General features: G+C 42.5%; 1 protein-coding gene across 9 annotated transcripts in view; it reads right to left on the bottom strand.

The window, feature by feature from the left end:
- STOX2 (storkhead box 2) overlaps positions 1-13,446 on the bottom strand; it is a 223,125-nt gene that overhangs the window by 20,498 nt on the left and 189,181 nt on the right. For 8 of the 9 annotated variants that reach the window (XM_016952558.4, XM_016952559.4, XM_016952557.4 and 5 more), the window contains one exon: positions 1,296-1,448. In XM_016952558.4, the coding sequence (XP_016808047.1) occupies positions 1,296-1,448 (153 nt within the window). Of the gene's footprint in view, positions 1-1,295; positions 1,449-12,599; positions 12,767-13,446 lie in introns of all 9 variants that reach the window. The other variant, XM_054683520.2, reaches the window with a different exon arrangement.

Below are 13,446 nucleotides of genomic sequence, written 5' to 3'. Positions count from 1 at the left end.
TTAGTCCTCCCGTTCTCTTCCCATGTGTGGGGTGCACTTCCCCACACCTTGACTTTGAGTTTAGCAGGTTTGTGTTGGTCACTGCAGTGTTAATGGGCTGGCATGAACAAAGCTTGAAGAGCCTTCGTGCCATGGGCTTGTGCTCTGGTGCCTCTGCCATCCCGCAAGTGAAGGAGATCTCCATTTGCCCCGTTTTCTAAATCGGATGGGTACAGATGGAGCAGAACTACCCTGCTGGGCCCCAACTGGCTCAGCTGACTCCTGGGGAACCCACAGAGGCATGAATGAAATCAACGCTTGTTGCCATAGGCCTTTGATGTTCTGTAGTTGTTTGTTACCCAGCATTTTTGTAGCAAAAGCTAACTGATACAGTTAACAGCTTATATTTACTCAGATCTCTTCTAAGTTGAATGAAAAATATAGCAAACGTTCCCTTTTAATATAATCTCTATTTCAACCTAGAAACAGGCTGAGTCCACACCAAGTTGGCAAACTGGTAGCCCGATAATGTATTTCATTTGACTTGCATGTTGCTGGCACACAGACATTAAAACATATACACACACACAATTGTCAATATTTAAGGAAATGTAGAGATTTCACATAAGACCAAATTTCCAGATTCTCTTGAAACATGAGATTGGCAACTCTGGCAGGATCTCCATTTGGGGGTGGGGTGACAATACACTGGCTCTCTTGAAAGAGGGTCCTGCATTCTGCAGCTTGTCACCCTTCCTAATGCCTTCCAGCACTGAAAGCGTCAAATGCCTCTCACACAGCAGCTGGGCTGTTGCCTCCTTTTTATAACATTTAAGAGAAAAGTAAATATTTTATTTTTTAAAATGAAATCCTAATTTATCAATATTATTTTCTTAAAACTCATCAAGCCATGACACATATATGTAAGATATGTTAATTTTTGACATGACCCTTTCTGTAGTTTAACTCCCTAGGACTAAAGTTTTCAGCCGTTGAACCCTCACGTTCATGTATTTAAAGATTAGTTTGCAAAGACTGACTGGAGTCCTGGTCATTCTTGCCAGATTCTTCATGGATTCTGAATTAATTTCTTCCTCTCGGCACCAATTTAAAAAGTATTACAGCTGAAGCAGTTATTTTTTTGATGTCATGCAGGTGCCTGAATTTTTAATTACAGAAGTAAGGAAAGCTTCGGGTCAGTTTTGGGGAAGAATGTTTTCCTATTCTCTTTAAACATGGGAAGAACAGTCCATGTGAGTCCTAGAGTGACCACAGCACACCGCCACCTGGAAAGCGCTACGTTCCCGCCTCGTTACCTGGGAAGCACGTGGTCAGGTGCTCCATCAGTGCTTCTTGGGTGACAGGCTTTCTTGCCGAGTTCATTGCTGAGATGGCCAAGCAGAGGATCTCCCCGAGTGGAATAAACTGAGACTGACTGATGGGAGACATACTGATGGGTGATACATCACCTGCAGAAAGACAATTTTCAAGTGAGCGGTTCATTAAAAGACCCGGTCATCTGTCAGACACACACCTTCACGCGTCCACACCCCTCCCGCCTTCACGCGTCCATCTGGCCCTGGTCTGACGAACACAGTCAGCTCCGAACATAGCAGCTGCTTGCCAATTCCACTCTGAACACAGAAGCCACAGCCAATTCCACTCAGGTGGAAAGACTTCCACATGCAGTGGAAGCTCCTACTGCCTCAACAAATAAAACTTCCCTTTAACATCCGAGATCTCATTTAAATAGTCCTAGTACTGAAAGTCTTGCAACAACAGGCTTTTATTTCCGTTCTTATTAACTTGGAGCTGATTTATTTAATAACTGCCATTCATATCCCGACAAATTGCATTGGTGTAACTTGATGATTCATTCATTCAAACATTGAACGCGTTTACGTGTCTGCTGGGGGAACGGGAGCTGCAGAGACAGAGGGCGCGCCTCTCCCCAAACATCTCTGCCCTCAGTTTCTATTTAAGTGGAGAAGACAGACAAGTAGATCGAAGTTCGCAATGTTGCGTGGCAGGCGCACAAGAGAACAGAACAACACCTGGGTGCTGAGAGTCGAGGAAGGATAACACCTCTGGGAGGCGAGGGTGGGGCTCAGAAGCAGGAATTTCCAAGGTTCCACCAAGGAAGTGTAATCTGAACCCAGTGTTCAAGAGTAGGTGTGTCCCTGTGGGGCTGGGACCTATAAGCAGATGTTTTCTGGGGCACAGAAGCGAAGGGGGACAGGTAGGTAGGGACGACCATGAACAAAGAGCTGAGTGTCCAAGCTCTGCATTCTATGAGGGGTGGTGAGCCATGGAAGGCTGAAGGCAGGTGTGGATTTCAGAAAGATGACTGTGGTGGCCGTGGGGATGATGGCTGGGAGGAGTGGGAGAAGGCAGATTACAATTCCCTCAGACAATGTGGCCTCCTGCACACTAAAAGGGCCAGTGGAGGCAGGAGAGGCTGAAGACCCTGCATCGGAGGGGTGATGGACGGTGACTCTTGAGATGTCAACCTACAATGCAAATATCTGTCTTCATTTCTCAAGTCTTTATACCACAGTGCAGTCAGTGATTTTCAAGTGATGCTCCAAGGATCCCTAGAATTTCTTGGAATATTTCTGGGATGGAGGTGCCCCCAGTAGAAGCAGAGGCTGGGAGGGCAGGAAAGTTCGCTCCTGATACCTGGGTGCCACCTGTTTTATACCTGGGGTTCTCCAAGGTTGCATTTGAAAAGATGTCCTACACAAGGAGGATGGAAACTATCAACACAGTAGAACACAGAAGGGCTCACAGGGTCTGTTAAGTTTCTAATCTGATTTCCTAAATGTACTTACATAATCTAGCCTTTTTTGTTTCTGAAGCATGCTTGTAATAAGCTACCATGGTTGACCAAAACCGAGACTCAGGTCGGCCTGTGGCATTAAGCAACACCCTCCCCGACAAGGTGTCTGGCTGCTCTGAGGTGGACCAACCTCCCCACTGTCAGGCACTTAAAGCCATGCCCAGCCACAGTTCCTAGTTTGCAGGAGGAGTGCAGAGTCCCTATGGGGAAAAACTTGCTGCTTTGATGGGCTAGAAGAGAAATGGTTTGCTCGATGAAATCAGGCAGCAGGGCCTGGGACAAAGATCAGCACGTATGGGGAGAGTCCAACAGGTGCCTCGGACGAAGCAGCAGGACTCCAGTGCCCAAGGCTCAGGCCTCACCCCCTTCCCAAACCCAGCTCAGTTCAACGCCCCCCTTTCCCTGGACCACATGGGGCTCCCATCAGCTCTACTGTAGCTCCACTCTCTGCAAGATGGATATGAGGAGGATAAGACGTTGTCCCAGTGGCCAGAGGGAGACAGGAGTACCCACATCCAGAAAAGGAGGAAGGGAGAAAAATCAGCAGAAGCCAGGAACTGACCTAGCTTAGAAGCCACAAATTTCTGGGGCCTATGGGTCATAGGCATCATAAAGAGACACCCTCAGAAAAATTCTTGTAATATTTTGTGGGGCAGTAGCAGGCGAGACCGAGTGTGAACTTGGGGCCATTTTGGGGGATGTGAGTTTCATTCATTGGCTGGTGAAGCTCAGTTCGTATTGGTAACTCAAAAATGACAGAATGATAGAATGACGTGGGCTGGGACCACCTCAGTGGGTGAGTTTCCAACGGCCTAGAACAATGTATTTAAATCTTAAAGAAAAGATTTGTCATATCCTTTTTTTTCCTACAAAAAAAGCTGGGTTTTTTTGTTTGTTCATTTGTTTTTGTTTTTTTGTTTGTTTGCTTTTTTGAGACAGGGTCTGGCTCTGTGGCTCAGGCTGGAGTGAAATGGCACAATGATAGCTTACTGCAACCTTGAACTCAAGAGATCCTCCTACCTCAGCCTTCCAAATAGCTAGGACTACAGTCTGGCCACCTCTTAAAGCGCTGGGATTACAGGTGTGAGCCACCATGCCCAGCGCAAATGAAGTCTTACTCTAAAACCTAATGTGGGTTGGGCATGGTGGCTCACACCTGTAATCCCAACACTTCTAGAGGTCAAGGCAGGCAGGTTGTTTTAGCCCAGGAGTTTGAGACCAGCCTGGGCAACATGATGAGACCCCATCTCTACAAAAAATACAAAAATTAGCCAGGCATGGTGGCACACGCCTGTGGTCTCAGCTGCTTGGGAGGCTGAGCTGGGAAGATCGCTTGAGCCTGGGAGGTCAAGGCTACGGTGAGCTGAGACTGCGCCACTGCACTCCAGCCTGGGCAACAGAGCGAGACCCTGTCTCTAAATCAATAAACACATAAGAAATGTGTAAAGATTGGCTGAGTGCTGATGCAAGCTGCAGCAGAGGTGGGAGTTGGGAAGTTCACCTGTTTGACTCTGCCCTCCGTACAGCAGGCCCTACAGCTCAGGCACAGACAGTCTGAGACACCGCCCTGTAGTTCCTTCTCTCTCACTCCACCTCCACTGGATAGGACAGAGGCACTGAGGCCGGCTTTCTTACAGAGGTGCTAAGTTAGCCATATGGACCTGAAAGTCACCTGGGATGATTTTTTTAAAGTCAGATGAAAAGGAAGATGGGATCAGCTGGCAAAGAGGGACAGGATCAATGCAGGTTCCAGAACCTCTGGACTTGGGTATCACTTGAGAGGTTAATACCTTCCAATGTGTGCCTATTACATAACTAAGAACATCTCAGAAGATGAAAGACACAAAAATACTAAATATGATCCCCAAAATGCAGGCTGGACTATTTCCAGATTTTCGTATAGGTCATAAGAGGAAACTCGAACTCTCTGTAAAAAAGAAATGACTATTAGCAAAATTAACTGCTTTGGTTTAGGTCATGCTTGTCCTTATGGGTTTAGCTGAAACAATTTGTTTGGTTTCACTGCCATATTCTCAGTTAATTTCTTTTCATTCATTGCAGCCAACTCCAAGAGGCAGCATGCTTTAAGTGTGTCTGAATGGCATTTACTTTGGAAAAGCTCAGTTTCACTATAATAATGAATATGGGCAATAACTTTTAACTCAGAATGTAGAACAAAATGGAATTTGGATGTTCTAAGTAATTGTCTCCACCTCATCTCATTTTTGTGCTGCACTAAGATATATTACTTTCAACTCCTTTCCCATCCCCAATCCCATCAGCAATCCTGTCTACACCCAAATGCTTCCTGGTCTGTCCCCTGGATTCTATCCCTGGAGCTCCCTTAAACTGCCATCATCTCTCACCTGGTCCTTCATAACAACTTGATGATGTTCAGCCTTCCCTCCTGCCTCCAACACTCCCCTCTCCACAGAGCAGCCAAGGTCCTCTTAGGAAAACAAAAAACACACCACTTCCCTGCATAAAATCCTCCAGGGACTGCCTACTGCACTTAGAAGAGAAGCTGAACTCCTTGGTAGGCCTACAAGGGCCCACGTGGCCTGAGCCTGTCCACCCTATGCTAGGACCACTCCCACCTCCATCCTTACTTGCCACTCACGACCTCCTCTGTTCTTTGAACATGTCAGGCATTTCCTCAACTCAGGGCCTTTGTATTTTTTGTGCCCTTGGCCTGGGATGCTCCTTGGGTCGACCTTTCAAGACTGGCTTTTCATGCTTTAGGTCTCAATTCAAATGACACCTCATCAGAAAGCCCTAACCTGACTGTCTGGTCTACTGCCATTCCATCACAGCCGAGTTTACTGTCTTCTCTCCCTGCATGTGTGCATGTGTGTTTGGTTCACTGGTTTACTGTCTGTCTCACCCACTTGAATGTAAGCTCCATGACAGAAGGCAACGTGAATGCCACATTCCCAGCACCTAGAATGACGCAGTGCTTACCCAACAAATATTTGTTGAATGAATGAATATCCATTTTTAACATGATAATCTAAGGAATTTCTTAGTCATCTTAAAAGACTGTAATTTTATTAATATTTTTGCTAAATAATAGCAAACAAAAAGAGAACAAATAAGTTTACCCATGCAATTTCTAAGACTCCCCCAATTAACTGCATGAGAAATAGGCCTCCAAACACAGCAGTTACTATAGAAAAATAACTTTATAATACAACTATTATATAGCAATAAGAAATTAAAAATTAATAAAAATGAGTAAATTTTTAAAAAGAATAATTATATATTAAGTGAAGTTTAGAACATGCATTTAAGATCTGTATTAAAGGAATCACAGGTATCTCTCAACACAACATAAACATTATTCAAGTTTACCATAATCTTCTGTGGATCTTATATAAACCTGCTTAACGAGCCAACTAGTCATTTTTAAGATATGCTACTAGAAAATTCTTCCAACTACTGGACCACATTTATTTATTCAAAGAAGAAAAAAAGAGAATGTAAGTACTGGTAAAATATTGTTGGTCACGATAATCTACATTATCTACAGAAACTACCATATTTTGCATGAAATGTGGATTATGATTTACTTGTCTATAATTTATAGGATGGATTTTTCCATCGTCAGAATTAGTTCAGAACACATTCATAACGACAACTCATCTTAAAGCACATTGGCACTTTGTCAGCTAAAAAATTCTTTCTAAACTGCTATAATTCTGTCCTATTGTTCTAAAAAAGGAGTAGATAGATTTTAGTTCAGCTTTATTTTCTTACAAACATCCATTTAAGTACAGTCCTCAGAGGACTTTTGTCAAATCTAGGCTATTTCAGATAAAACCAAACTCAGTGCCTTGGACAGAGGAAGCATTCCATAGATTTTTAAGCGAGCTTAAAATGTGAAAAGACATGAAAATATTACAATTGTAAGTAAACTTCTGTTTTAAGAGTATTTAACATTTAAAATGCATGAGTGAAAATGTGGACACTGCTTTCATGTGAGGTCATTGTCAGCTGACTGGCATGAAGAGAAAGAGTAGCCGGGTGGATGATGAGGGGCATGGAAGATGGACCCCCTCCAGGAGAGGCGGAACAGCCCAGCCAGCACGGGGGTGCAGCATGCTGAGCCCAGGCAGCCTGGGGAGCTGAGCCTGGGGAGCTGCGGCAGGTTCAGGCTCCCCTGGGGCAGGCTGGTGGTGAGATACAGAGAAAAAAGGGGCCAGATCCTGGTTGACAAGAAGGCTTAGATCTTATTCTTGACGGTGACGAGGCACTGCCCATGTTTTCATACAGACAAATCACATGATATGCTTGTATGAGAAAATCACTCTTGTGCAACTCTGGAGAAAGAGCTGGTGACTCCTAAAATCGCTCGCACAATGGACAACAGGCAGATGTCCTGCAGACGCCAACCTGCTCTTGGATTGTCTACAGCTAGTCACCTCTACCTCAGGAAATAGCTTTATCAAGCGCATCCATTTTCACTATTTAAATCCCTCTATCTATTTTCCCCTTCCAACTTTTGGCCCATTACTTTAGTTGGAGTTATTTTAAAAAAACTCTCTCTCACATAATTCATCCTTTCAAGAAATATCTGAATGCCTATTTTACATCAAATACCTTTAAGTACTCAAGTTCCAAAACTGTTCTTATCTCGGTTCTATTTGTGCAAAAAAAAAAAAAAAAAAAAAGGACTAAAATAAAGCCCTGTCCTTTATAAGTGGCATTTTCACTTTTTGCAGTCATTAATTGAGGTTCCAGGAACTTCTCAGCCTGTGCACACGCAGGAGACCAGCACCGCTCCTGGGATATGACTTTCACAACAGCTTACACCTGCTCCTTCCTGGGTGACATCCGTAGCTTTCCAAAAGATACCTGCTACAAAAGCCAACATAAAACTATGTCATTTCATCTTAAAGCACCCATCCTCATACAACTGTGTAAGAAAAGGAAAGCCAGAATTTCCCCAGGCAAACTGCATCACAGTAAACAGCCTGGAAAGTACCAGCCTCCATCCTCTATCTTAGCTTTCTTTAAATAATTTTTTTTCAAGCACCAACATTCCATATGAATTATCCTGTTTTCCTTTTAAGGTACTGTTTTTCACTGCAAGTGTTAATGTAATCTATTCTCTGGGTTGAAGAGTTATCTTTGACATTAATGAAATTCTTGTACCAAAACAACCCACTTACGAATGTGGTTCTGAAACTGTACTAGTTTATAATTGAGAAATTCCCAATATAAAAAAAGCATTCAAGAGATATTTTGATAAGTACCCAGTCTCTTAAAACAAAATACAATTATCCGCTCTGCGCCTGTTTCCTCATCTGTAAAATGAGAGTTTGGATGAAATGATTTCAAAGATTCCTTCAGGCTCCTAAATCCTGTGATCCTATATGAATGCAGCAGAATTCTGGCATAAAAGCATCATATGGCACTGGTGTCTAGCTCTGCTTCCATCATGCTGGGGACACTATTTTAACACTCATCTGATCTGAAAAGGTTGGGCTTTAATTTTCAAAGACATGGCTCCATATACTGGCTAATAATTTTTTCTTTCCTTACAATAAAGGCTTCATCATTTTCTCTTTCTAAATTCAAAGTCTTGCTCAGCTTTGTTCCTCAGGACTAATGTGTGCCCCTTTTGTTCTCTGCACCGCCAAAATTAACACGCAAGTTAAAATCACGGATGCCATAAAATTACCACAAGTAGTGGATACCGTGATTCCTCATAAAAATAGTCAAACATGTCTATAAAATGCACTATGGGCATGGGGACAACACAACTCTATTCCTCTCAACACACTCTTCAGAAAACGATTCTTTCGCCAAGTTTTATCTTAAATGCCCTTGGGCTTGGGGAAATCACCAAATCACCCGCTTTCTGGGGTTACAGTTAAGTGACAACTTCTCGGATGCAGCGCCTCAGACAAATCTTCTGTTTTACAATTTAATTCAATTTATTAACCCCAATTTTATGTATTAATGCTGTTTGGCTCTTTTAACAGAAGGCCTACTACAATATTTTTTAAAAAGCTGTTCTAAAAAAAAACCCACATACTTCTTTCCTATGCGCTCTCTTGAAGACCACAGCACCCATCTGGTGGGGGCAGAGCAGACGGCTCCCATTACCTCACATGCTCCTGTGTTTTAAGCAGCTTTCCTTTGAAACCAGATGACTATTCTTGACTTTTCGAATGTTTGTATGTGACATTCAGAAGAAAACTGGCAATGAAAAGGCACTTTTACTAGTTTACTGTAGGTTTGTTTCAAATGCCACCGATTTCAAAAGTTGAAGGCTGAGCCCGATGGCAAAAGTCAACTGAAGGAAACAGCATAAAAAAGGAATTTTAGAATATTTAGAGATTCTATAACAACTTTAAAAATGTTTCCTAATGCTTTACTTCAACACTTCATGGGTATCTTAAAGCAGGTCCAATTCCTAAGCTATTATTTGAGTAAATCATTTTAAGCAAAAGAGAGCGTAAACAGAAGACACTCATTAATCATACTGAAATACTGGTGTCCATTAGCTATTACTTACTAAGAAACTTCTAATGGGAATAAAGTTAAACGAGAGTAACCACGGTGGCCAAGGGCACCCAAAAGAATGAGTTAACATCCCCCACATCACCCAGGCCTTTGTGCTGACCAGTCTGTCTAATGCCACTATGTGAAGTAACGAATTAATTGGCTCATTGGTCTACAGAAGAAGCTCATGATCCTCCCAGTCCGCAACCTTTCGTTAGTCACATTAGCTATTGCTCTTGTTACTGAGATTTGACTACAGGTAAAAGCTTATCACAGAATAAGTAGAGACAGATAAGGCAGAAAGGGTAGAGCATCGGGCAGAAAGGGGCCATCCTCGTGGGCAGGGGTGGGTGAGAGCGCCCTGGCCAAGAGCCACCTTCCCCACCGCCAGAGGTGATTCCTGACGTCTCTGATAGGAACAACTAACACTTCTGTTGGACCATTTAGCTATTTGCAATAGATGCATAGCAGAAAAGGTAGGATGGAATATGAGCCCTGGGACCAATCAGGTTAATTTCGTAATTAATGCCTTTGCTAAGGCTCCACACTATAACCCATCAGTTACGTCCAGGGTGGTGTGTGTTAGGCACATGGAATAAAACCTAGTCGAATGCTTTTACACGGCAGGTCCTCAAATGCTTGTAGAATCAAAAGGTCCTACGTACATAAACAAGAGGCAAGGCCCTGCTACCTTACAAGATGTTTTCCAACACCAGCTGCCACTTGTGCTCCAGTCCTTCAACCAGAATGAAGTTAAAGCCACTTACCAACAAGGATAAAGTTATGATGAAATACCAGTCCTAGATGATAACAATTAGTAAGATCTCCCAGATGTCCTGAAATTCTGTAAAGCACCTGACCAACAAGAGCACCTGAGTAACATGATGTCTTCCTTTTCCTTAAGTGCATCACATAAGAAAGAATATAAATTCCTATTTTAAGCCACCCTGTACTTCTCTTTCATGTTCATTCTGCAGCATAACCTGGCCTAACACTAGACATTAGATGCTCCAGTTTCCACTGATGATATTTCCCAACTTCAGCTTAATAAATCATCTAACAACTCTAGGCCACACATTCACTTTCCCTCTTTTTAAGTTAGAATCACCAGAGCTATTTCTCAGTCTTTGTATTCTCTGCTTCATCAGTTTAGGGATGACAACTGTAGTGGGACTGATTTCTGTAAAATACAATTGTAATAGGACAGGAAGGCCTAATTAAATAAACTACAAATATGGACAGGTTGACAGTTCCCAAATTACAACAAAATTGTACCGATTGACTGCTACCAACCAACCCCCCTAAAACCAAACACCCTTCTACCCCTCCCAACTGCCATGGAGGTCATTATGAAAGGACTATGTCAGAATTCAGAGGCATGAAAGAAAGGATAGGAGATCAGATCAGATACACAGAGGAAACGTCTAAGTCGCTGTACAATTAAGTAACTTTTCTCTCTTCAATTCAGCATTACAAGATGGTTGTAAAAGCCATGGGCTTTGTAGTCAAAACTTTAGGTTCAGAGCCCAGTTCTGCTCCTCACTGGTTGTGTGATTTGGGGCAAATTATTTAATTTTTTGAGTTTCAATTTTTTCTTTTGTAAAGTATACATAATGATGTTTACCTTGTAGACTCACTGAGGGGATTAAATGAGATAATGGATGTTGAGTGCTTACCCTGTCCCTGAGACCTAATACGTGTTTAATAAATAGTAGCTAGTATTAAAAATATCTTCCCTGTCCGGGCGCGGTGGCTCATGCTTGTAATCCCAGCACTTTGGGAGGTCGAGGTGGGTGGATCAGGTCAGGAGTTCAAGACCAGCCTGGCCAACATGGAGAAACCCCATCTCTACTAAAAACACAAAAAATTAGCCAGGCGTGGTGGCAGATGCCTGTAATCCCAGCTACTCGGGTGGCTGAGGCGGGAGAATCACTTGAACCCAGGAGGCGGAGCTTGCAGTGAGCCAAGACCATGCCATTGCACTCCAGCCTGGGAAACAAGGAAAGACTCCGTCAAAAAAAAAAAAAAAATTCTTCCTCAAGCCCATCTAGATTTATCCAATTTACTCATTTACATTGTTTGAATTTCTACCAATGGAAAATTTGTTTGGTCCTAAAAATAAGCCTTTTTAAAAAACTAAAATATCTTTGGGAAGGCTAAGAGTGCAGAGGTCTTCCTTATACTAGTATGAAGTAGTTTAATAAGATTACTTTAATCAGATATATAGAACACATAGCATTTGGGATGCATCACCAGGCTGGGAGTGCAAACATGCATTACACTAGGGACTTTGGAGAGAAAAAGGCACTAGGAGATGGGAAATAGTGTGGATAGAGAATTACAAGGATATCAAAGGATGTTGACCTATTTCAAAACTTAGGTTGGGCCAATCCATTACCTTAGAAAGGGAAAGGAAACTCAGAACTTAAATAAGTACTCTTAGTACTAAAAATCAGTGACACCAGGAGTTAAATAATTTCTGATATGACCTGAATTATTAGTAACCATTCTGGCTCTTTCTTCTAAGGAAAATACCCTGTAGGAGTCAAAAAAGTGACTTTCACCTAAACTTCCCGGAACTCAGCATACTCCTTATAACTTAAGGATGGCTTGTCCAATATAATTCAAGTAAACCGCGATCAATGTCCACATGCTCATTCGTCCTTTACGGCCACAGTCCTTTACAAGCAGGGTATGGCAGCTTTCCTGGCTGTGACACTGTCTCAGGGTAAGAACCATCACAACTTCTAGAGTGGCGTGCATGACTTCTGAGGTCCACCTTAGCCTGAATATACCCTGTGAAGATTCTTAAAATTAGCAAAACCAGATCATTCTAACTCTCTATGACCAAAAAAAAAAAAAAATCCTGCTTTTTAAACTGCCCCTCTTCCTATTCAACTATTTATTGAAAGGGTTCCATGTGTAGGGAAGTGCTAGGAGATGTAGACAGCAGAAAAAAGCATAAATCTTGATCTCTGCCTTCAATGAGATTACAATTTAGGTGGGAATACAAGATACACATGTGTGAAAATATAAACCATCATGAAATATACACATTGCTGTTCAAAACACCCTTAGAAGAGCTATAGCAAGAAAACGCATGAATGAATAGAAACTTAACTCTATAATGGGAGTTTCAAGGATTTAGAAATGACCTCCTGTTGGGGTGATTAGGGAGAACTTTCCAGGGGAGAGAGATTTGGAATAGGTCCTTAAGGATAGGTAGAATTGATGGGTGTGAGGACATGAGGGAACTGTATTTGCAACATACCATGCTTGTGTTTTTTCTGACCAAACGTCCTTTAAACCTGACTCAGCATCCTCAACGTTGCTCTGAAGATGCAAACTGCTATGCAGAAAGAAGAGACCTCTGACAGTGGAGAAAGGAAACATGCTCTCTTTTCTTCTGTGAGAGGGTGAGCTATGAGATGGATGTGACTGCGAAGAGAAAGAAGATGTTCAAGGGGTCTTGAACATCTGCCCTTAAACATGTTCTAAAAATTCTTACCTATTACATACGGGATTCAACACTCTCAGAAATATCTGTAACAGTGCTGACACCATCCATGTGATGAGGGGGTAAAGCCATGCTTTCAGATGTGCCAAGTCTCACTTCGGAAATGAGGCATGTAATGTACTTTTGAAGACCAAAATTTACCATTTCGTTGTCATGTTTTTTTAAAAAGCTTTTGTGTGAAAAGCCCATGGATGTTGTAAGAAAACAGCTCTGTCATAATCTGAATCCTAAAGCAGACTATGATGAAATATGCTTACTTCCTTAGCAGTTAACAGCAGCCTCAATATGATGTTAGTCTTGGAAACGGTCCCTGGGCACATAAATCAGGCTTTCTTGGATTTTAGTGCATTGCATGTAGGTTAACAGGCCAAACAGGACACAAAAATTCAGGCACTATATATTAATTGGTAAGAAAAAATGTCGAGGCCGGGCACAGTGGCTCACGCCTGTAATCCCAGCCCTTTGGGAGGCCAAGGCAGGCAGGTCAACAGAGGTCAGGAGTTCAAGACCAGCCTAACCAATGTGGAGAAACCCTGTCCCTACTAAAAATACAAAATTAGCCAGGCGTGGTGGCACGTGCCTGTAATCCCAGCTACTCAAG

The sequence above is a fragment of the Pan troglodytes genome, chromosome 3 (assembly GCF_028858775.2).
Source record: "Pan troglodytes isolate AG18354 chromosome 3, NHGRI_mPanTro3-v2.0_pri, whole genome shotgun sequence".
Taxonomy (NCBI): domain Eukaryota; kingdom Metazoa; phylum Chordata; class Mammalia; order Primates; family Hominidae; genus Pan; species Pan troglodytes.
This window is presented reverse-complemented; position numbering and strand designations above follow the sequence as displayed.